This window comes from Ciconia boyciana, chromosome 3, assembly GCF_034638445.1.
Source record: "Ciconia boyciana chromosome 3, ASM3463844v1, whole genome shotgun sequence".
NCBI lineage: Eukaryota > Metazoa > Chordata > Aves > Ciconiiformes > Ciconiidae > Ciconia > Ciconia boyciana.
Window position 1 is genome coordinate 120,778,420 of NC_132936.1, and position 24,274 is coordinate 120,802,693.

The 24,274-nt window shown below is 40.9% G+C and overlaps 2 protein-coding genes across 6 annotated transcripts in view; one reads left to right on the plus strand and one right to left on the minus strand.

Annotated features, from left to right (window-relative positions):
- The window catches only part of MACROD2 (mono-ADP ribosylhydrolase 2), an 897,148-nt gene that overhangs the window by 768,850 nt on the left and 104,024 nt on the right, over positions 1-24,274 (minus strand). The gene's annotated exons all lie outside the window — the stretch shown is intronic.
- FLRT3 (fibronectin leucine rich transmembrane protein 3) lies at positions 9,658-22,596 on the plus strand. Its single transcript, XM_072857422.1, has 3 exons — positions 9,658-9,764; positions 17,205-17,952; positions 19,080-22,596. The coding sequence occupies exon 3, from the start codon at positions 19,125-19,127 to the stop codon at positions 21,072-21,074; it is 1,950 nt and encodes a 649-aa protein (XP_072713523.1). The 5' UTR covers positions 9,658-9,764; positions 17,205-17,952; positions 19,080-19,124; the 3' UTR covers positions 21,075-22,596.

The window sequence follows — 24,274 nt, forward strand, 5'->3', positions numbered from 1 at the left end:
AGCAGGGCTTTGCAGTTGTTTTGCAGGCAGCAGGGAATGGTGAAGTAAATAAACAAATAAGTGAAACTGAGCCAGCAGCAATTTGTGACGTGCACTGTCACTGGCTGTCATTCAGAGCTGGATCATCTGCTCTTCCAGCTGATGTATTCTACTTGAAACCGTTCCACGCACACACATACACAGAGTACTTCCACTAAATCTGTGGATACTAAATAGAGCCCCTAACGAGGCTTGAAACTTGACTTTTCATCTTTCTGAAAAGCATACTTGCAGTACTGTTAAAGCTGACCACAAACGCCAACTTCAGCTCTACAGCACAGCACGCCTGACCTAACCACCAAACTGCAGTGGAAGAGGATGGTCCCGCTCCCTTTTTGCAGTGGCGCAGGCACCAGCACTTGTCTGGCTCCGTCATGAGCTGGATGGAAAAGCAGCACCGGCAGAACATATTTTATTTTGGGAGGAAGTCTGACTTTCTGGCAGCTGAGCTAACTAAAGGATTGGCCAAACACAAGCACTGATGCAAAAGCGGAGACGGGGCTGCCCTCTGTGGTAGCAGCCAGCCATTATAACACCCCAGCTGTATTGTTAAAACCCATTTTCAGATGCTCTTGCCTGGAGTATCAGGGAAGTGAACTCAATAACCTGAATCCCTTCTGTTATATGCTTTTAGGCTCCACAGTGTGCACAGAGTACAGAGCTGACCCAGCACAGGCCTGAAATGATTGTGAACAATCCATAGCAATCATGACTTGTTCGCTAAAGAATTTACAACTGCAATCAGAGCCTCTCTACATCCCCTGGGAAAAATGATCAAGAAGAAATTAAATACGCTTTGTTATAGCCACGTACGATAACGTAAAATAACATAAACTAGAAATAAAGACAAATGCTAGGCAGCTAACAACAAATAGAGTTTTCATTTCTCACTGGGGTTATTTTTAGATGTGTTCATATTTAAATATGAAGGTAATTTCCCCGTGCAGCTGTTAACAGCTCTTCCTGAGCTTCTCTTGGAGTTTGGGTGTTGCATCTGCTGGCATTTGCAACGCAAACTTCTGGTTTTAGTGCTTTAAAACTATAAAAGCAAATGTTTCAAGCATTACTTCCAAAAATCATACTTTGTATCTCAGGGGATACTACGGTCATTTTATTTGTAAAAGGTTTTAAGTTTTATGTATAAAACTACGTTGCTATTCTAACAAGCATCTTCATGTTTTTTGATCTATCGAAAGACATACTGAGATATGTATCAGGTGAACAACAACTATAAATAATGTGCTAGCTCAGGCACTGCTGGTGGTTTTAGAAATGTATGATTTTAAAGAACCATTGCTAAGGTCAAGAGGTACTCCATTTTTAATTAGGGCACTTGGTCTGTTTCTCTCATTCAAAAGAAGATTGATTTTTTTGTCAATAAGTGGAAATTAAATATTTCTCACACGCATTACTGTATCTGAAAGCCTGTTTATCTAGAAATAGATAAATTAATGCTTTAATTAGGACCAAGGACATACCATATTTGATTCAGATCATAGGTCCAACTAGCCCTGTCACACCACCAAGTAGTTTTTGCTTTTATCGCAACGTGGAAAACTGAGTTTTGCACCTGCAAGTTTTGTCATAATACCTGAAAATTAGAAATTGATTTATTTTCTGGTTTTAAAACCCGTCTAGACTACCAAGCAAAGAAATGAAAAGCCAAACCACCTGAGAGCGTGTACCACTGACCTGTCTATTCCATGGCATCACTTCTACTGTAATGGCTGTACTACAGGCCTTTCGCTTTACCTGCTGGGTTGGCAGACCTAGGCCTGCCTTTGACCTTCTCTCCAACTCCTGTCCAAAGGGAATGAGGAGGAAGCCGCTGGCATTGATGCCACAAGCTTTCAGTGGAGAGTTGTGGATTGTAGGGTGGAGGAGCAGGTGGGAGACCAACTGTTAAGTAGCTTTGAAAATCTTTTTCCCCATCAATGAATTTGGTACAAAGCTACTATAATGTGGACCACTCTTAGGGGAGACAAAAACATGCTCTGCTATGCATGTGAAAGGTAGGATGCATTTGTTTTTCTTACTTTTAAGGTGAGAGGAAAAACAAAGAACTCAGACAAAATACAAGACCTTAATGGAAGTTCAGCAAACGCACAGCTGCTGCACCTCAAAATTTCCATCCTGCCTTCTGCAGTCTTCTACTTCTTTGAACCATCCAAAGTCAGAAAGACTCTGTTCTTCAGTAACAAAGCCGCTGCTGTCACCATCTCAGACAAGGCATCTGTCTTGCATGCCACACATCATACATGGCCACATCCAACCTGAGCTCAGCCAAAATGCCTTTGTTTTCATGAGTCACAGAGTGGAAGGTCTTTTATGGGTTTCTACAGGTTGTTTCTCTTCAGGATTCCCAACATTTCCCCAAGGCCTTGGGACTGGGGAAATTAACAGCAAAAAAAGCAGCAATTAATGCATGTTTACAAAAGGCCAGAGAACAAAAACTTCGAAGAAGGAGATAAAAGATGGAATAAGGAAGAAGAAAAAGATGTAGAACACTGTTCCAGATACTAAGCCTGAAATGACTTTCAGATCCCATTTCCCATGAAACTTTGGCCTCTCACCATTTCAAGGAACTTCATCCTCAGTAGCGGCAAGGCATACCAACTACATAATGCATGCCCATCACCTGTTCAAAGTAATTCCCAGGTCTCAGGCCTTCTCCTCACTTCCCTGCTTACCAGCAAGCTCTGGGCAGACACCTGACAGGGGAGAGCTTCTCTCTACTCATCAGTGGTCGTAGTCATTCTCTCCAGGTATTGCAACTGGGACATGGGTGGAAACTGCAGAGGGATCACTCTAGGAATAGCCGGGAAACCCTCCAACATGAATGTGCTTCTGAGACTCGAAGGAAGCAGTATGCCTCCACTGAGCATGCCAACTCTTTGTAAATGAGATCTCCCTTACATTCCAGGTAAATTCTAGAGAAAATTTCATTGGTAAAACGTAAAATCAGGATTAATAATGTATAACTAGGAAAAGCAAATGTGAAAGAATACACATATGCCTTACAACTTTTTTTTCTATTTAGCTTCAAGGAGCTTTCCACAGTACATTCAGCCAGCAGATGCTGAAGACAAGCCAGCTTCCACACTGATTCACACAGATGGTGCTGGTGGAGTTGATTCTCGTACAAGAGCGGCTTGTCTTCTCAACTGCGATAAAGTTTCTGCATATATATACTCCTTCTGAGTCAGAATCTCATCAAATGTAACTACGCTCCTCATGGCCAGGGAAATTTCAAAATTCCTGTTAACTCATTTTTAATCACCATATCAACTTGTAACTTTTCTGCCAACAGCATTAACTGCTGCCGTGCAAAGCCATTTCTGAAACGCCCTCTCTTGCTGAATAGACAAAGACAGAATAATCACCCCTACTTACGACTAAACAAATCTGTTCAGACAATGGAAACTTAGTCCCTCCTGAGAATAAACACTTTTGAGTTATTCATATATTCAACACTGGCACATAGCTTTTCGTAATTTCAAAACCAGGTATTACACAAGCAAATCAGCAAATGCACAGACTCCAGCTTATTGCTAAATGTTCACACAGACTAGACACAAACTACGCAAACAACTAAGGTGGTGCATTTGGCCAAAACAGCATGCTAATGCTTTGATTTGATTTGATTTGCATGCAAACCAGGCGGGTGTACATTTTTTTAGAGATAGCAGATCACCACATAAAGCCTTCACCAGCACTATATCCACGCAACTGCTTTACATTTACAAAGAATGCTAAATATTCGAATTGGGTAACTAATACATTATAGATCTGCACTGAACTTGGCCAATGTAATTTTACAAGGTTAGACCTATGTGAAACTGCTCACCTAATTTGGAACCAATAGGAGAAGGAAAGAAAACAGGAAGCTCTTTAACATGTAAAAGGGGGCCAAAGGAGAAGGACAACTAGGAGAGAAGAGAGTTCAGCAGAAGCAGCTTCTCATGGCAGAAGATCAATGCACAAAGAGCTGGAATGTAAATGCTCCTGTGTGGGTTTGATGTGCAGAAGAACAGCTATTGGGCATTGCAGGAGGAGGAGAGGAGGTGAGTAAGAAGCAGGGCATATGCAGAAAGCCTGGCAGAAAGAGGCTGACAATGGTGAGAAGAAAGAGAGAGGCGGCAAAAACTCTGGGGCTATCGGGAAGTGAAACAAAACAAAGAGAAAGGACCAGGAGAAGAACCATTTTGGTGGCCTGAAAATAAACTTGAGAGAAAGAATGTGAATTTCAAGCTTTCAGTATATAGCTATGAAGAACTAAGATTTATGAAAACTGCATATGGAAATATAACTGTTCTTTCAGCTACACACATTGTTTAAACTTCTACCTCAGAAGAGGGGAAATTCCACCATAAAAAACATCACCAGGGGAACATTAACTCCTCCGTGAAAATATTTCTTTGTCTGAGAGAATCTCATTTTGAGTCAAGATATTTAATGTGAGAACTGGTCTTAATTTTGTAAAGTGAAGTCACACTCAGTCAAATAATCCTCACATCTAGGTCATTAACACTTCACGATAACCTGTAATCTAATTGCACTTATGATAACTTTTTCATATTTTGTTGTTTAACTTCCAGCACCCAGATTTTTCATTCAAAAAGTCTCCTGAAAACTGCCCAGTTCCTCAAGTATTAGAGAAAGCAGACTTAATCTTCAAATGGATATAGACCTGCTAGACCCAAAGAATCCAACAAGAAACATGAATTTTCACCAAACGGATGCCTGCTTGGTATCTAAATAGTCAACGGTAGGCACAGCAAAGAGTTCACAAACACCAACAGGCAAACCAGGAACAGGAACATGGACAGAAAGGAGTTCATCCACCCCAAGCTCCTTCTTAGCAAGCCACAAATCACTACTTCCTTGCAGATCTCTCTATTCTTGAAGGCTACCTTTGGGCAGCTGTCACATAAGCAGCAATTAAAGCTCCAAGAAAAAGAGTCCAAGACCAAAACTGCACCAGAATTTTATTTTTTGCCATTTCAGAAGGTTTAATTTTTTTTTTTCCCCTAAGTATTTCTCTACTACTGAGAGCCCTTATGTAGATGCAGGCATAAAAATGCATTTACTGCTTTGTTCGGCTCAGTATAGGCTGCATCCGTAAAAACTTGAATCTGCAAATATAAGAAATACCCTCAGGGAAGAACAGCAGTTTTGTCCTCTACAGGATTCTTCCTTGCACATACTAGATGTTACTAACAATCTCTAAGTTTCCAAGGTTGCTTTTGGGGAACACTATTTTTCCTTCCTTTAACGGACTTTCAAAGCCACATCAAGTGTACGGAAAGTCTATTGCTTACTTTGTCAAGTCTGCAAGCAAAACCTCCATGTTCTTCATAGCTGTGAAGGAGTTAGCTCTGTTTCCCCTAAAAACTTTGTCGTGGTGGCTTCATGGTTTGACAACTAACAAACAGACGAAATTGCCTTCTAAGTACAAAAAGCAATCGGCCTTAAACATTAGGAGCAAACTTTCTTGGTATGGACTTTACCCAGTCAGCTTTCTTTATCCATTTCTCTATGTTCTGTAAATAAAAAAAAAATAACCTTACTCATAGGCTTTGCAATTTCAAGTACCCCATTAAGTTACTTAATTTTGCTATCAATAGCACATGATCTGATAAGCAAAACTGTTTATTTGCCTTAGGAAAAATAGAGATGTGGTTGCATCAGGGGTGTTTCTGAGTTGACAAGGCTTTTCCTTGGGGCTGTTTAGGAGAGTTGGAAAGAAGAACAGGGAGAGAGCATGGAGAGAAGAGAGAGGAATGGCAGAAAACACAGGTGCAGTGGTCTAATCTCCTGGCTCTTACAGACAGAACAAAAGAATAATCACAATTACAACTATTACCTCTCAAGCATTCCTCTGTCAGGGAAAAAAAAGAAGCACTCTTGAGCCCACCTAACTTTAAACAACTACTTAGCTTTAGACTCTTCATACCTTTTCAGCTCTACTGTGGACTGTCTTGCATGATTACATTCTCATTTTTGCCGCATTTGATACAGAGCTGCTGCGCCAACTTTGACAAGGTACTCTATGTACATACACAATGCTGAAAGCTGAATTTGACAGGCATTTTTGAAGGAATGTATCCAAAATTGGATTCTAATTTTGAAATAGTTCAGATCATTTAAAGATTAAACTCTAATACAAACTGCAATACGCATTTGCTGAGAAACTGTACTTAGTCAATATCAGAAAACTTTATAGGACATGTATCATACAAAAGTCATATATTATAGTGTCTTCTTTTCTTAGATGTCTCTACAAATCAACCAATGCCTAGCTTGGATTTGGGACAGCCTGCTTTGAAAAATCAATATAACCTGATAAAAGCCTAAAGCTAAAACCCACTAACATTCATTTCAGGATATTTCATTGAATATCAAACTATTACTCTCAGCTTTAACTAAAAGAAATCTGTCCTTGGGAAGCTCGAAGAAGCAATGGTTCAGTTTCAATGCTTGCAGACAGCTCTCTCTCCTCTGCACTGAGGATGAGTGATCTCAGATTCAATTTCACTTTCCAGTCAATGTGTTTGGTTTCTTAACATTTCATAAATGTCCTGCCCAGAAACGTTTATGACTGGAACCCGATTTACAGCAGGACAAAGTAGATCCAAAATGCCTGTCCAGTCATAGCAAGAGTCATTCAGGTCAACCTTTGGCTGAGGGAGTTCCCAGAACTGCGATTCTTATCATACCATCAGGGTGCTCAGAAAAAAAAAAAAACAACAAACCAAGCATCATCATTATCACGATGACCTAATAGCACCTTACAATAAACATAAACTTGCATTAAAATGATTTGAAACACATTATGTAGTGCAAGTACTCTGAATTTCCCACCTACCACCTTTTAAACTCTCTCAGCCTGTTAAATGTTAACAAGATTGCCATGTCTTCGAAAGGTAATTTCCCTATAGGTCTGACAAGAACTTTAATCTCCATGTCTTGAGCATTAATTAATTTTGTAAACAAAATACAGGTATTTTAACTTAGAAATTCAATTAAAATATCTCATTATATTCCTAGGGTTTGATACATCTGTGTTACATATGCATATTTTTATTCTCCACATATGAGTAACTCCATCAGTATTAACAGAGTTCCTCTATTCTCCTGGAATTCAAAAGGCCTTGAATGCCTATGTTTTAAGAAGAAGACGGAGAACATAGTCAAGTTCTTAACGTACAAATTGTTTGTGAAGAGTATTTTAAAGGCTACCCGTGTTCCTAAGAAGTATATTTAAGGAGTTTACATAAAAGAATGCAGTCAAAAATCTGCTTGCAACAGCACATTAAAGACCTTTCAGTACTCTAGAGCAGCTGTGACCTGGTAAAATCTAATTATTTCTCACATGCCCTTTGGAATTCTCCAGGAATATTTACTGTAATTTCTAACTGGTGCCACAAGCACTGGGTCGGCCTTGGAATACAACTGAAAGATTGCTGAATGCGTACCATACACATCTCTTATGAACACCCCACAGATAGATGTTAAGGCTTAGCAACGTGGCAGGAATCTGTTAATGCATAATGCTGGAATCTGTTAACTAAGTCAGCCATAAGAACTACTAAATACACAATGTTTTTGAAAAATGCTACTATAATCTTAACAGAATCTCAGTTTAAAAAAAAATCTACAGGACATTTGCAGCATCTCAAAATGCCTTCTGCATTACCATAGCCCACTGTTCTATCCCACATGATGAGACACAGACATGCTATATATAATACCAGGCACGCCTATGTTTGTATAGTACATGTACATACGTATCTATACAGGCATGCATATAACATGTTATATATACATTAAGATGTATATGCAATAGTTATATATACTGAGCTGATTAAGGCACAGCTCACTCTGCCAGGACTATCAATACAGACAATTGTCCCTTAACTTGAAGTCAATTTATTATTAGTTTTTACTCTCCTCGGGGAAAGATTAGAATTGAAGCAATACAGAGAAAAAAATCCTTTTCCCTCGTTGTCAAGGAAAATCAATCTAGGATTTTTTTAATTAGTTGAATAAATACAGCACGTATATAACATTTCAAACATCTAAATACCAAATACATCAAGCAGCGTTCAAAAATCTATTAAAATTCCTCTTGAGAAAGGATGAGGTTTGACACTTTCTAGTTTGTCTGTATTTGTTTCTGCCAAAAGATAAACAAAGGGAATTTAAATATTCAAACTTCATACGGAAAGTGCAACTATCTGGCAGTTTCCATATGCCTTAAAGAAATCAAGCTCTCTTTAAACTTAATGGAGCTTGGCCTTGCCGTCTTCTGATACCAGCAAAAAGTGCAACTGCAGGACAACTGGGATCAGCAGAGACAGTTTTCAGGAGCCTGCCTTCCCCCGGACATCAGCTCCTTGTGCTGGCAAACACGCATGCTCAAAACGCTACAGGAGATGGCCAAGATCACCTATGCACCGCTAACGAAGAGAACAGGATACTCATGAAGGCAATGGCTATCAGCCTTGAAAGAAGCCCATGTTTTGATGGAAAATTAAAAAAAAAACCAGCAGAAACATCAACTATATCTGCCAAATCCAATGCTACTTGTGTGAGTAGTAAGCTACAAATAAAAGGAAACTAGGTTTTATGAAAAAAACATCTGGGAAATATATTTTCTAGCTTGTCCTATAACTACCATAAATTTTTTGTTTTGTTAGAAGAGTAGAAAGTTTGTTTTCCAACAAAAAATCCCTGAAGACTGCAGACCGGCCGGGCCTCACCCGTCCTCAACCTCAGTCTCGCCAGGCACGATAAGGTATCTCCAAGCGAGCGCCGTCCCGGGTGGAGCACGAAAACCAGGCAACTCTTATCCACTTGCTGATTTTAAGTAGCATTGAGCGCTAATACCTTGAGAAAACCCTTAAACCTCCCAAAGCTGCTACCGTCGCTTCCAACGCCTCAAGCGAAGCGCTACAGCACGGCCATTGCTTTTGGAAGGCGATGCCAGAGGAGCGACGACGCTCACGGCTGTTTGTTTGCGGCGGCTGAGGAAAGCGACACAGATTTATTCATATTTTTCTTTTAAAAGCGCCCGTACAACTCGCAACCGCTCCTGCTCTTTGGGCCAAAAGCAAGGGGACGGCGGCAGCCGGGGTTAACTGCCCAGCGTTGCCCGCCCCGTCGGGAGCCCAGACACCGGGGAACCGAAAAAGGTCACTCGGGGTTGAAACTCGCAGCGCTGAAAGAACGAGGGGGCACGCACCTCCTTCCCAGCGCAGCCAGCAGCGGCACCACCGCTGTTCTGCCGGAAAAAAGGGGGAAAAATTAAAAAAAACAACGGAGAAACACCCCCCCGGCGTGGGGCCCCCCCGCTCTCCACAGGGATGAGGCGCCACCGCCCCTCCCCCGCCGCAGCCCGGCCACGGCGCCGCCTGCTGCTCCCCCTAGCGACCGCGCCGCGCGCCCCGCCCCTCCCGCCGGCCCCGCCCCCCGGTGACGTCTGGCCCCGCCCCCGCGGCTCGCCGCTGCCGCCGCGACTTGAGGGCGCGCGCCGAGCTCCGCGGCTGCCCCGCGCCAGCGCAGCGCCCGGCGCACCGCACCGCTCCGCGCACCGCTCCGCGCCCGGTCCCGGTCCCGGTCCCGGTCCCGGCCGGCGCCTCCCCGCGCCCTTCCCCAGCCACCAGTGGAATTACCGCGGCCGCCGCGCTGTAGCCGGGATCGCCCCTTTCTGCGCCCCGCAGGTAAGTGCGGGATAAGCGCTTTCTCCGCGGGAGTTGCGCGGGTCGCGGTACGGGGGGTGTGTGCGGAGCTAGAGGAGGAGGATGCGGCGGGAAGTTTGGGCACCCCCCAGCCCTGGGGTGCGGGCACGGCGCTGCGGCGGGGAGCTCCCCGCTGGCTGCGCGGCAAGGCGCGCAGGAGCGCGGCGGCCGCCCCCGCGGGCACGGCGGCGGCTGCAGCCGGCCTTTGCCCACCCACCCGCCGTATACTTGGGGTGCAAGCCCGCTGCTCCCGCAACTGGCCGTGCGGTGCCGGCGTTGCACCGGCGCCGGGAGAAAGAGCGCAAAACCGCCTTCCGCGGGAGCGGAGGGAAGCCCGGAGGGACACCCAGAGCAACGCCGCCGGGCCGGCTCCCCACGCTCCGCTGCTGCCGGGACCCCAGCCCCTCGTTTTAACGGGGCGGGGGGGAAATGTTCCTGCCCGTACCCCACATTTCTCCCCTGGTTTGGAAACTTCCCCCCCCTTCTTGCTGCATATATTATAAAAAAAAAAAAAAAAGGCGAGAGCATTTGCGCACCCTCCCAGCGCTGCCTCTCCTCACGCACAAAGTCTGCGGGCGAGGAGATGGGGAACAAAATGGTTGCACATACGTTAAGAAAGAATGCAACAGGCCCCCATTTCCTCAAAAACGCCCCACTTTCTTTGGGAGGAAGAGCTGGCTGATAATCCTCCTGGCATTCGAAAGGTCCTTGCCTAGTTTTAATCAACTTTTCTGCTGTTTTCAGTTTATTAAGTGGTTGTCTGCCCTTGTACAAGCGCAGCAAATGCATTTATAAATGGCTCGCAAATAAACATTTCATCCACTTTCTCCTTTGCACACCTCATCTCTCCGTTATTCTCACCCCGAAAACCAGATGTGCCAGAGTCTTTTGTTTTACCGATTTCCTCGAACGCAATTAGGAGCTGCAACTTAGTTGCTATAAGGCGAAGCCCGGGTATCCCTGCATTTCCCAGCGCACCACCGCTCAACGCAGCAGTCCTGCTTCCCAGCATCTGCCGTGCCTTACAGCATCGAGGCACAGCTTTCTGATTTTGGGGTGGTTTGGTTTTGGTTTTTGGTTCCTACTTAGTTTTCAAGCTCACCCCCTTGGTGAATAAAAGCTCTGCTCTTGCACAGCCAGCTGCCTTTCTGGCTCAGTCCTTCTTTTTGAGACAGCCTAAATTTTAATCTCTCTGACCGCGAAGGGGTTTGAGCGCAACCCTGGCGCATCCAGTCAAAGTTGCGAGGAGTGTTGCAAACGCGATGACGAGTGCATGTAATTAACTAATTCGTGGAGTGCTGTTAGCCATGGGTTACTAATTTGGACTGAAGGCAAGTCGCTTCCCTTCTTCAAGGGATCAATTCTGGTCAGTTAACAGAGTACAGTGGAGTATTTTGTACACCAGATTCACACCAAAATGCAGAATTACTTTACGATTAAATCATAGTCCTGCGAAAGAGCATGTCAACTGAATGCATTTTCTTATTGCCACTTAGAAAAAGAAGATTCACGTTTTGCATTTCCATGTAAATCCTCTATGCAGAGAAAAAGTATAGAAAGAAGAGGCTGAAAATGTTCAGACTTTAAAAAAACAATTCATTATCCTGACCCCAATTTCCTTGCCTAAAATATACTGCCCAAAAAGATAGAAGCATCAATTATGCTCACCATCTATTGCCTGGGGACACGGCGTCTTAATGAACATTTCTTTGAATTGGAGTGAAAAACGCATTTGTCAATTCAAGTGTACAAAGAAAAGAATTATCTGCTATAAAACAGAAAGATCAGTATGCGTTTTCCTTGTCGATATACGCCACACATCAGGTCATACTGAAGAGGTTTCAGTGCCCTTCCCTCCCTCAAAAAAAACCAAACCACCCTCAAGTTTCCTTTAATTTATTCCAAAGCTGTACAATACAGCCCTGTTTAAGATCGGTTTTCAAATATTTCATAAACAAAAGGTATACCTGGGTTCACAGAAAGCCAATTATCTTAAAATATACTGAGGTTATTCTAATCCTTCTATTCATACTGTTATCAAGCTTTTCTTTTTTGCCATCTACATTTAATCACTTCTAAAAGCTGTATTTTTTCCTGCCTTCTGTGCTCCTCCTATATACCAGAAACAGTGACAACCCTTGGCACATATTTAAAATGCTAATTCTCTCTTTTTTTTTTTTTGTACATTTATACCATTTTATTTTAATAACTGGAGAACGACCAGATAAATACCATAGTAAATACAATCAGCATGGGAAATGAGATTCTGTAAACTCTCTGAAAGAATGAATTTTTTTTTTTTTTTTTTAATTCCCTCCTTTGGAGGCTGCCTCTGTTTTTCTCAACAGGAGACTTTGTTGTAATTAAAGCAGAGAAAACTGGACAGCAGCAAAAACCATCTGACTTGTGGCTCTTAAAACACAGTTTTTGTAGCGTGTACCACCCCCCAGTGGGCAAAAAACTCTGTAGTAAACTCACAGCAAGCTTTCATCTTCAGAAACAAAGCGTATACATTTTACAGCAAGAATTGAATAAAGATGCGTTTCTGAGTTATGAGTGAGCTGGGTTTTTTTTTTCCTTTTTCATTTTTCTTTTGTCACCAATAGCTAAAAGTGGAAAGATATTATGTAAGGCAATGGTGACTAATCAAAGAGATTGCTGGAGTTTGCAAACTTTGCATTGCAATTTTTTGAAGTGGCTTGAGTTGGTAGATGGCCATCTTTGTCTCCTTCTAGCAGGAAGGCTAGATGCTAATGGCTAGTTATTTCTGAAGTTTTTTTCCTTAATCACTTCAAAGCACAGGAATGCACAGAAAAATTAATATGTGATTGCTTACATTTATTTTTAGGAAGTGACTAAGTATCACTCAGGGCAGGCACCTTGAAAAGCGTTCAGTAAATACATTGTATCATCACAAACTCTAGTCTCCCTTTCATGAGCTGTAAGAATCCAAGCAATCTTACAGCTTTGCGTTTTTTAAAATCTTTTTTTTGAGGCGCAGATTTAGTAATCGGGAGATGAGCAAACAACTGTTTTAAAAGGGAAAGAAACAAAACTACTGAAACTTTATCCAGTGTTTAAGTAATATGCCTAACGTTTTGTGCCAGGAACTCCCTATCAGGTATAATTCCACCTAAACTTGTCAAGAGGGAAAAAAAAATTGATTTTACCTTGAAACAATGGCAGCATTTGTTCTCTATTCTTTTATTTTAAGCACTGGTGAGTTACCTCAGCAGCAGCTCTCAAAAGAAAACCTAGAAGCCATAATTGGCTAAACTCAAAGAGCACTAAAACACCAAACAAAAAGCCATTGCAAAACACTCCCCCTCAAAGTGCTTTTTTAATGTGCAACCTTTGCAGAAGCAGAGTAGTCAAAACAAGAGAGTGAGGAGGAGTAGTGTAATACTCTGGATCTTTTCAACCTAGCATCTTCAAAACCAAGAAAGGTTTTAAAAGTAAACTTCAGAAGAGAACAACTCTTAGTTCTTTTCCATCATCCACAGCAAATACTGGTTTGGCTCACCTTAGGCATGGAGTCAAGCTTTTACTCAGAATCCATTTCTAAGTCAGATTCACTTGCATTTGAGGGAAGATCACATCAAAATTTGCATTTTTTAAAGGCACTTGAGTTAGAACTAAGACGACAAAAGCAATATTATATTCAACTACTACACAAAAGGGGGGGAGCAAATTTTCTACAAATAAAGAAAACCTTCTCCAACAGAAGAAAAAACCCAGATTTCACCAAAACACAGAGATACAACCTGACTGAAGGGCTCACTCTCACTTTAGCAAACTCCTTTGCATTCTTTACCCCTTGGAAAGACAGCTAGAGGACCTTCTGCTTGCCTAGCACCAAACAAAAGACTGGGGGCACCTTCCTGAAATATGATGATCGTGGAAATTGCAACTCCTAGACAGGGTGCTTAGAAAGCATTTTGCTGTCACTATCAACTAACCCTGAGTAATACACTTAGAGAAAACAAAGTCTGGGCATTGTTTTAAGTGTAGATTAGCGTTGTGGAACTTTTTTTTGGTGACGCTATTTAAGAGGCAGCACGACCTTTGTAAGCTAAACTGACAATATATGCAACAGATAGGCTTCACAATTATTTTAAAAGATAAGCACATTTTATGTTTCTGATACATTTCAGGTTATAAACAAATACAGAGGTAATTCTGGAATGTAAGTACACTGATTAAGCAAAATTGTTAGGCTTATCAAGTACATATATTCTAATGTTACCTTTAAATTATACTCTTGTCATTTATAACCTAAAAATACCGAGTTGTTTCCCTTCCCCCTGTTACTTTGATGGTTAGAAAGAAGCCACTGAACTTCCAGAATTCCTGCTGGAGAACACAGAGGTAGATTAGAAATTCAAATAAGCATTGTGTGACCTCGAGCGAGGCAGGTCTTGATTTTATTCATGTTTTATCACAGCTTGGAAAGAAAAGATCTCTTTGGCACCGTTTTTAGAAAAACTCCCAACTTTTCAATTATACCAAAACTATTTTATTTTTTTTTCCTGTTGCCTGCCTACAGTACAGCGAGTGCAGCTGGCCTCCATACCTTATAGTAAATACAATGTTCTTCTTCGGTACGTTTTTCTTGTATAGTGCAAATTACTTTGAACATTTTAAAATAAGATGTCCCCCTGCTTCGCTGTACTACAGTGATAAGTACACGCGCGAGGCTCATGCATTACTGCTATCTGTAGTAATACACTTGCTTATGCAGTGTCCCAGGAAAAGTAATTTAACCATGCAGTTCAGCAAAGTTCATGAAAACATTCAACTAGGAATAAAGATAAGCAAAAAAGCTCCTGTTCAGTTGTTCCGACCTTACTTTCGTTACCAAAAAAAAAGTCATTATTGCATTTAAAAATTAATTTTAGCACATACGTTCTAAAATCTGCTCTGCTCCAAAGTAATGGCTTCTTTCAAAACCATGTGTCCATGAAGCCTTCCAATTTGATGTTGCAGAAACCTGGACACAGTGTCTGTACCAGTGGGGGTCACTTTTCTTTTCATCCTGCCGGATCAGCTATAATGACTTGATGTCAGGGAATATTTAGAGACAGCTCAAGAAGGGGAAAGTTGGAGCATGGCAGCAGGATTCCCTTCTTCTCTGTAGACAGATCACTGGAGCCTTTGATATGCAAAAACATTGTTTTCAGCTATGGCTTGAGATATAAAAGGGAAGTGCGAGATATCAAACAATCAGAACCTGAAGAAAACTGTTCTAAGTTTAGAAAAGGGAGTGGGGGGTATAGTCTTAATCCACATTTTTGAAACAGTGTCATCTTCTCCAAAGAGACCTGCTTTTATTTTTCTCTCTCTTGTTTTCATGTAATTTTGAGAGAAAGGATAAAAAAAAATTCCAAGAACTTAATGAGCTTTAGTGCTTTCATTTTAATCCTACACATTACTGCTATTATAATAGCAGCAATAAGTGAAGGGATGACTATCAAATGGAGCAAAGAGGAAACAGTTTATATGCTAGAAAGGTAAAACAAATGAACTTACTTTCTCGTGTCTGGACGTACATATGTAATGTATGCATACTACAGCCTCTGTTTTGCTTAATACCAACGTGTTTTCTACAGCTCTAAAAGTTCTAAAGAAAATGTATGGGGTTTGGTTTTGTTTTTTTGGCTTTTTTTTTTAAAGTACTTAAAAGTTAAAAAGTTATTGTAGCCTTCAAAGGCCTTTTTAACAAATTTATATTCCTGCTTCACAACATACTTCCAGAAAATACCCGCTATCACAACTTCACATTAGTTCCTAAGAGATACCATTTTTCATACAGCTGTTAAGCATCTGTTTAGTTCAGAGTTTTAGGAATAGATCCTGGAATTCTTTCCCCAAACACTTCAGTGATAGAGACCAAGAAAACTGGACACTGCAAGAACATGGAGCCTTTTTGTTCCATTTTATACTGATTGCATAAGTTACCAAAAAATATGCATTCCCTTATATTCTAGAATGTGGCCACGCAGATCGAGTTTTCGCCTTGAATAAAGCATATGTTAAAATACTTATGCCTCTTGTTTTCAGTTACTATTTTCCTTACACAACTGCTGAAAACAAGGTGCAAAAACAAAGCTCAGATGAGCATGAAAGCAGCATCAGGAGAGAAAAGGCTTTACCATTCCCTCACTAGAGAGTAACACAGTCTCTGAAGTGGTGGGCTTTGGGTTTTTTTTTTTAAATGGTAAACATTTTTCTATTAAAAAGAGCAGCATAATTTGTATCTATGTCAATAATTTTGTATCATTGCATATTTCCTGTTGCTATAGGAGTATTACGGATCTATTTCATGATGGACCTGCTTCATATCGCAAAAGACAATTTTAAAACAGAGACTGTTTCTGTTTAGGTCTAATATTTTATGAAGGACCAGAAGCTATTCTAGTTAAGCTCATAGGAAGGGAGCTAAGCGAGCATTACTCAGCATGCTGTTTCTTCCAGCATGTCAGTACTGAGGATTGCGCCCAGTTCACCAGACAAAATGCAGTCACGAAAAGGAGAAGCAAGTAAACATTAAGGATTTTTTAATTTGAGATTTAACCATTTCTATTTCAGACATACTGCCTACATGCTCTCAGGGAACACAGACTTGGTATCTCACTGGATACTTTCTGCAATAGTGATACAAAGTAGCCAGAGTTAAAATATACCTTTCAAAAATAACCAAAGAATTCAGGTTCATCAAGAAATGGCAACAGCCAAGATTGGGAACATTTTCCTTTTTTTGAAATTAGAAAAATCAGATAAAATGCTAATCTAAACACAGATTCCACCATGCAAAATCAGAAACACAATGGCTTAAAAGTTCAGACAGCTTAGCATATTGAGCACATTTCATGGACAAAACTCTCATATGTATCTCAGTTGTGAAAGAGTTGATAGAGATGCCTAGCTAGTCCCCAATTCAGAATCAGCATGTTACAAATGTGAAATATTAATACAGTGTTTTAGCAAAAACATTTCCCCTTTCATCCAATAACTACTGAAAAAGCTCCTTTTACATTTAAAATCAAGGATAGGATCATCTTCTACCTCAGTTTACCAAGAACACAAAGCAAGCAACGGTTTTAGCCTCAGGTGGGAAACATCATTTCCAAAGTTTTTATTACTGTCTACTAATTCAGGATAACTTTATTTTCTATTGTCAGAAAGGAAAAGATAGTTCCAGCAAAACTGCAGCAACATGAGACTAAACAACAAAACGTGTTCTTTTGCTGTAGAGCTCTGTATTTTGCTGAAATACCAATATTTTTGGAAGGCAAGATGTGCTAGTCATGTATACAATAAGCATAGCATGATTTATATAGGACATGCAACACAACTCTGAATACTAATGTCCACCAGTTGTTATTAATTCCAATTTTTTTCTGTTTGTTTTTACTTTCACAGGAAATTAAGAGTTCAAGGAAAGCTTTAAAAAGGGAGTTTTCTGGGAAAGAAATCATATTTTTCTGGGGGTTTTTTTGATGAAGAAAACCATCTGAATTGCCTAACGTTTCTACGGTAGAGTAACTTGCATTCTTGCAGCGCAGGAGGAATTCTTTCCTGCATTACAAATTTGGAAGAAGTGTTAAAAAGTGAGAGTCGGAAAATGGTGTTCTCAAAGAGGCGTGGATGTATCTGGATGTAGTTACTGTACAAAGTTTATACTTGGATAATTCTGGACAGGAAAAAGCAGCCCTGTTCGTGACCTCCTGAAGAGGCTACCATCCTTCAAGCCTCAGTCAGCAGAATGAATAGTTTCCATCACGCAGCGCTGAAGTTACCACCTCCGACTACTACGCTGCACAGAAGAGTTTGTAAGAGTTACAAAGAAAGTAATTCCTGCTAAAGGCATTAAACCAAACAAAAGAGGGTCTTCATTCACAGACTTTACACGAGGACAAAAATAGAGGGAAGCTGAAGCTTTTCTACGCCCCGGCCTGGTGTGCTTATGTACCATGATAAATCTTGGTTGGAATGCTCATTGAGTATCGTGCCAGGAGCCAGGAAACACACCACCGAGAAGGACTGTCTGAGTAAATACTGCCGAGAAAAAACACAGCTCCATGGAGTAAACCGTAAGAGTGACTCGTGAGAAAGACATTCCTTTACTGGATATCCTCAAGCACAAAATTTACTCATACCTTTAAATACGGTAGGATCAATATTAATTTCTTTTCCTTTTTATGCCTCAGAGAATAAAGTTCAATTAATATATGAACCCACAAGAGAAAAGGTCATGACACCGCTTAATGCATAGGTCATCCTGCAGAAGTTCTCACAACCCTAATTACAATGGTAATTGAATTATGTTGTCTTAAAAGCTATAAAAATTCTAATTACCTGAGCTCAATGTACAAACACACTACCAATGCAAAGTACAATTTCAGTCTCAAGAGTTAATTTATATTATCCTACCCTGCACAGTTTGAACTAACAAGATGGGAAAATGTGGTTGAACCTGCCAAATAGTTTCTTATTAGTGTACTGCTTAGTAAGAATACTTTTGAGAATGACAAATATTTAAACATGAAATTAAGCATGTAATGAAATATTCCATCCAGTCAACTAGAAAGCCGTAGCTCTACCAGCTGCGCCAGGTTGTTAGCTACCTACCAGTTCTAACATTGGCCTTTCTAAACATTCCAGTTCAAAAATCAAGGAAAGCAGGCTGCAGTATTTGTAAGATACACAACGTGAAGTTGAGCACTCGGAAAATCTTGGAAAAAAGTGTTTAGCTGGCCCTTGCTCTTTTGGCTGCATTTTATGCTTTGCCATTAGGACTTTTTTGAACCTCCAAAATAGCTACCACTAAACTTGTGGGTTTGGTTAAATGTTTTACAGTTCACCTAAGGGCTCCTGGGTAGTTAGCTGGCTTAGGAATTACTTCTTATCTTTCAGATATAGAATGATTTACTTGAACTGTGGTGTGACTTCAGCTCTGTACTTATCTGGTACCTGCAAACAAAGATTGTCTCTACCCATGAAATGTGAAGGAATCCTCACAAAGAGCCTTCCTGCTTAAGCAAAACAACTCACAGATCAGACATACCGGATTGTATTATTTTCAATTACTATGCAGAATAACCTATTAACTTAACTGAATTAGTACAAGTAGTAGTACAATTATTGATGTAAGGAAAAGAAAGTAAAATGTGTCTACGAGCTTGAATTTTAATTTAATATGTGTGTTTCAGATGTCTTTGGTAATGTTGAAGTTGAATTTTCATTGCAGTTTCTTCACTGATGATCTGGATAATTTTGTTTGTTTGGTTTTTTTAGATTGTTGAAGATCAGAACTGTATACAAATCTCATCATTCCTGACCATGATTAGTGTAACCTGGAGCATCTTCCTAGTTTGGACTAAAATAGGGCTGTTACTTGACATGGCACCTTATTCTGTTAGTGCCAAACCATGCCCTTCAGTATGTCGCTGTGATGTGGGTTTCATATATTGTAATGATCGCGATTTGACGTCTATTCCTACAGGAATCCCAGAGGATGCTACTACCCTCTTCCTTCAGAACAATCAAATAAATAATGCTGGGATTCCTTCAGAACTGAAGAACTTGCTTAGGGTGGAAAGAATATATTTATACCACAACAGCCTAGATGAATTCCCCACTAACCTTCCTAAGTACGTTAAGGAACTGCATTTGCAGGAGAATAATATAAGGACCATTACTTATGATTCACTTTCACAAATTCCTTATCTGGAAGAACTGCATTTGGATGATAATTCCGTTTCCGCTGTTAGCATTGAGGATGGAGCTTTCCGGGACAACATCTATCTCAGACTTCTTTTTCTCTCTCGAAATCACCTTAGCACCATTCCCTGGGGTTTGCCTAAAACAATAGAAGAGCTACGCTTGGATGATAATCGTATTTCCACAATTTCAGAGCTGTCCCTCCAAGACCTTACAAATCTAAAACGCCTTGTTTTAGACGGAAATCTTCTAAATAATCATGGATTAGGAGACAAAGTCTTCATGAATCTAGTCAATCTTACAGAACTGTCATTGGTCCGCAATTCGCTCACAGCCGCACCAGTAAATTTGCCGGGAACAAACCTAAGAAAGCTTTATCTTCAAGAAAACCACATCAACCGTGTGCCACCCAATGCTTTCTCTTACTTAAGGCAGTTGTATCGACTAGATATGTCCAATAACAATCTTAGCAATTTACCTCAGGGTGTCTTTGATGATCTGGACAACATAACCCAACTGTTTCTTCGCAACAATCCTTGGCACTGCGGGTGCAAAATGAAATGGGTACGCGACTGGTTACAGTCATTGCCTTTAAAAGTTAACGTACGTGGACTGATGTGTCAGGCACCAGAAAAAGTACGTGGAATGGCAATCAAAGACCTCAACGCAGAACTATTTGATTGTAAGGACGATGGCATGATAAGCACCATCCAAATCACTACTGCAGTACCAAACACGTTATACCCGGCCCAGGGACACTGGCCGGTTTCTGTGACCAAACAACCAGACATCAAGACTCCCAACCTAAATAAAAACTACAGAACCACAGCAAGCCCAGTACGCAAAATCATTACAATATTTGTGAAATCCGTAAGCACGGAGACTATTCACATCTCCTGGAAAGTTGCACTACCAATGACTGCTTTAAGACTGAGCTGGCTCAAGATGGGTCACAGCCCTGCCTTTGGATCTATAACTGAAACGATAGTTACAGGCGACAGAAACGACTATTTGCTCACGGCTCTCGAACCAGAATCACCATACCGTGTATGCATGGTTCCCATGGAAACCAGCAACATCTATCTCTCCGATGAAACGCCTGAATGCATCGAGACCGAGACGGCACCTCTTAAGATGTACAACCCTACCACGACCCTCAACCGGGAGCAGGAGAAAGAACCTTACAAAAACTCCAGCTTGCCCTTGGCCGCCATCATCGGCGGCGCGGTGGCGCTGGTGGCCATAGCGCTGCTGGCCCTGGTCTGCTGGTACGTCCACAGAAATGGGTCCCTGTTCTCCCGGAACTGCGCCTACAGCAAGGGACGCCGGAGAAAAGATGACTACGCCGAAGCAGGAACCAAGAAGGATAACTCCATCCTAGAAATCAGGGAGACTTCTTTCCAGATGATACCAATAACCAACGACCAAGTGTCCAAGGAGGAATTTGTAATACACACCATTTTCCCACCTAACGGCATGAATCTGTACAAGAACAGCCACAGTGAAAGCAGTAGTAACAGGAGCTACAGAGACAGTGGTATTCCAGATTCAGATCATTCACACTCATGATACTGAAGGACACAAAAGACTGGTTTGGGTTTCGTTGGTTTTTTGGTTTTGTTTTGTTTTTTAAAGAAAACGAGAAAAGACTGACTTAACGGTTGCTGTTCTACTGCAAAACACTGGATTAAAAGACTGACAAAGCAATGTACTGTACATTTGCCATATAATTTATATTTAAGAACTTTTTATTAAAAGTTTCAAATTTCAGGCTACTGCTGCGATTAATGTAGTGGGGATACCTGACCACAATTCTATATTTTAGTATTTTTTAGTAATTTGTACTGTATTTTCCTTGCTAATATTGAAGTTACAGACCATTTAACTTTTGTGTTCTACTGAGTAAGATGACTTGTTGACTGTGAAAGTGAATTTTCTTGCCGTGTTGAGCAGTCAGAACATTCATCTGAGATCCTTGTAAGTGTAAGCACAGGCCGTTTTTTCACTTTGGTATCAATAAAATAATGTTGAACCTGGCAAATCAGGAAGATCCAAGAAGTGGTTGCAAAAACTCACAGAACTTTCAATGTTGGGTCTATTAAATCTGTAAACCACAACAATATTCAATAAAAAAAAATGCGTGTAGTAATGGGCAATATCAGCTGTCTGGATATATCCATTCAACAATGGTGAAATCCAATTTAAATGAAAATAATCAAATTGATGACATGCATGAGACTGAAGCTGTTGACATGTGTAAAAAAAAAAAATTGATCCCTGGAAGAAAGCATAATCAAATTCCTAACAAGGAATTTAAAAATATGTGCTAGGCTTTACAAACCAAGGGGGTAGATATGGTTTAGGGATAGATTTCTGGTTATCAAAGCCAGCAGTCTGCTTATTACAGAGAAAACAGTGATGGACGGTTACAGGCATTTGAGAGGCAAGGGCAGGAGGACAGAGCCAACACTCAGAAACTGCTTTGAACAGAAAAAGGGTTGAAAGTGCAGTTTCATAAGAAAAAAGAGCAGGACAAAAAACCCAGGCAATATAAGCAAGGTCTCAAAAACTAGTCACGAAGGTAAACAAGCAATTGGGGAATACAGCTATTTTAAAGCGTATATTCAAACAGTATACAGGTATGTGTTCGATATACTGCCATTACAGTCAGGAATACTGCCCATTACTGTCACAGTTTTCCAGAAATTCCTTGATAAATCTGTAAGGTAACATGTTTCTTTCTGCCTTCCTACTGAACTATGAGCTATTTCATGTTTAAACCCCAAGCCACTCTTTGTTGCCATAATCATTTGTTTCTTCAACTAAAAACCAAAGTGCTTTGTACGCCCTTTGGCCAGTCTTGTATGTGCCTTGATCCAACGCTACATGTATCAAGCTTTTAAAAACTTTAAAAAAAAAAAAAAGGGGAAAAAAAATAAAATACCCACTTTTTCATACGTAACTTAACTATGAAAAATATTGGTCTTATTGATGAATAAAGCTGGAAAAATTAGTTCAAAATAATGCCACACATCTGCAGTGCACTTATAGGAAACCCACTCAGAAGCTACTACTATTCGGGTCATGAGCTTCACCTTTTTCTTTGTTCAACTTGACAGTATCACACTTCCAGGGCTTCTTTATTATTAATTACTTGGAAAAGAAGTTTTCACAACTTTGAAGTGTGTCAACAGTGAAAGGGAGGGAAGGCACGGAGTTACAACCTTCTGAGATAGGATTCCCCCCCCCCCCAACAGAAACAGCAAATAAAAGAAAAATACTTAGTATTTTGGACAGTATCTCAGACAAGAAGGAATGTTTATCAAATGCAAGTCAATTTTACGAGAATTGTAGCGGTGCTTGGCCTCTCTGTTTCCCTAGAGTGGTAAATGATGGAAGATGACAAGAAAAAACAGTGACAAACACCAAGATCGATGGTTTCACCAGTCAGCCTGCAAACAGTTCTCCTGCCAGGGATCCATCTAACTGCACAGACCCAAAACTTCCAGTAACATGCAGTTCTTTTCATCCTTATTTTCCAGATGTGCCCAGGGAAGTTCCTTCCTCTCCAAAGCCCCTGTGCCATGGTAGTGTTTCCTCAACCTTGCCTTCAAAAATGCCTCCTGCAGCTCCTGAGCAGTGGAGGAGTCCCAGATGGAAGCGCAGCACTGTGCTTCCCTACTGACCTTACACAAATCACATCATCTCCTTCACATGGAGCATTGATTGGATCCACGATGCCAAAAGTAACAGAAAAGGGGAAGTTCTGATAAACAACAATGTGCTCAGCTCAGTGTAATGCACTAAGCAAGACTATTTTGCTCTACTTTCCCATCAGGTACAAATCTAGGGAAGGGCAAGAAAGCCCAGACTAAGTATGTGGAGCCTCATTACTTTCTTGTGCAAAAGGCTTCCTGAGCAGTAAGGAGGAAAGGAAAACCAACACAGATGGAGAAGATGAACCTGTTTTTCATCTAAGCTAACATATAGGGAACCACTTATATCAGAGATACATTTAATGGCTGGGTCACTGGCAATAGATTACTAGTTCTTTGCCATCAGCTCTGTGAGAACAAAATTAAATAGGTTTTGCTGGATTTTCAAGCTATTTACGTGAAAACCTCCCTCCTAGTTGACTCCAAATTTCTGTTGTGAAAAGGGTAAAATAACACTCATTGAGTACTCCTATGCCTCTTCTGAGGCACCTCAGACAGAGGTAGCCTGGTAATGGTACATACCGTCTACTGTGCATCTCGGGTGATGCCACGCAAAGGTCATATGGGCTATAAAAATGTTGCCATTTGAGGAGGAGATAATTGCATGTGAATCTTAAGTACGTGAAATTTATGTACTGTGAGGCAGTAGTATGCAAATCCAAAGCAACTTCAACAAGTTGGCCCAGTTGTTTCCGGTTCACCTCTACCAGAGAGTGAAAACCTGGACAAGTGATTCTGTCCTCTGCAGAGAGCCAGGCCAGGTTTGCAGGGAGAGCTGGTGTCCTCCTACCGCAATGGATGTCAATGGAAAAAATGGCACATCCGTGCACACAAGCTCTTCCTTAGGTTCTACAGAAACATTTATGCAACATGCGTAATACTAAGATTAATTTGGCAAGTGAAAGAAAGATTGATTTCCAACTAAACTCTGTATTTTTTTCTTTTGATATTTATACAAATTTCTATTCTGCTCCATGTCATGCCCGTCTCTTCAAGACTCTTCTACTTATCATAGCGCTGCAGTTATAGCATGCAGTGCTCTCTAGCACCACG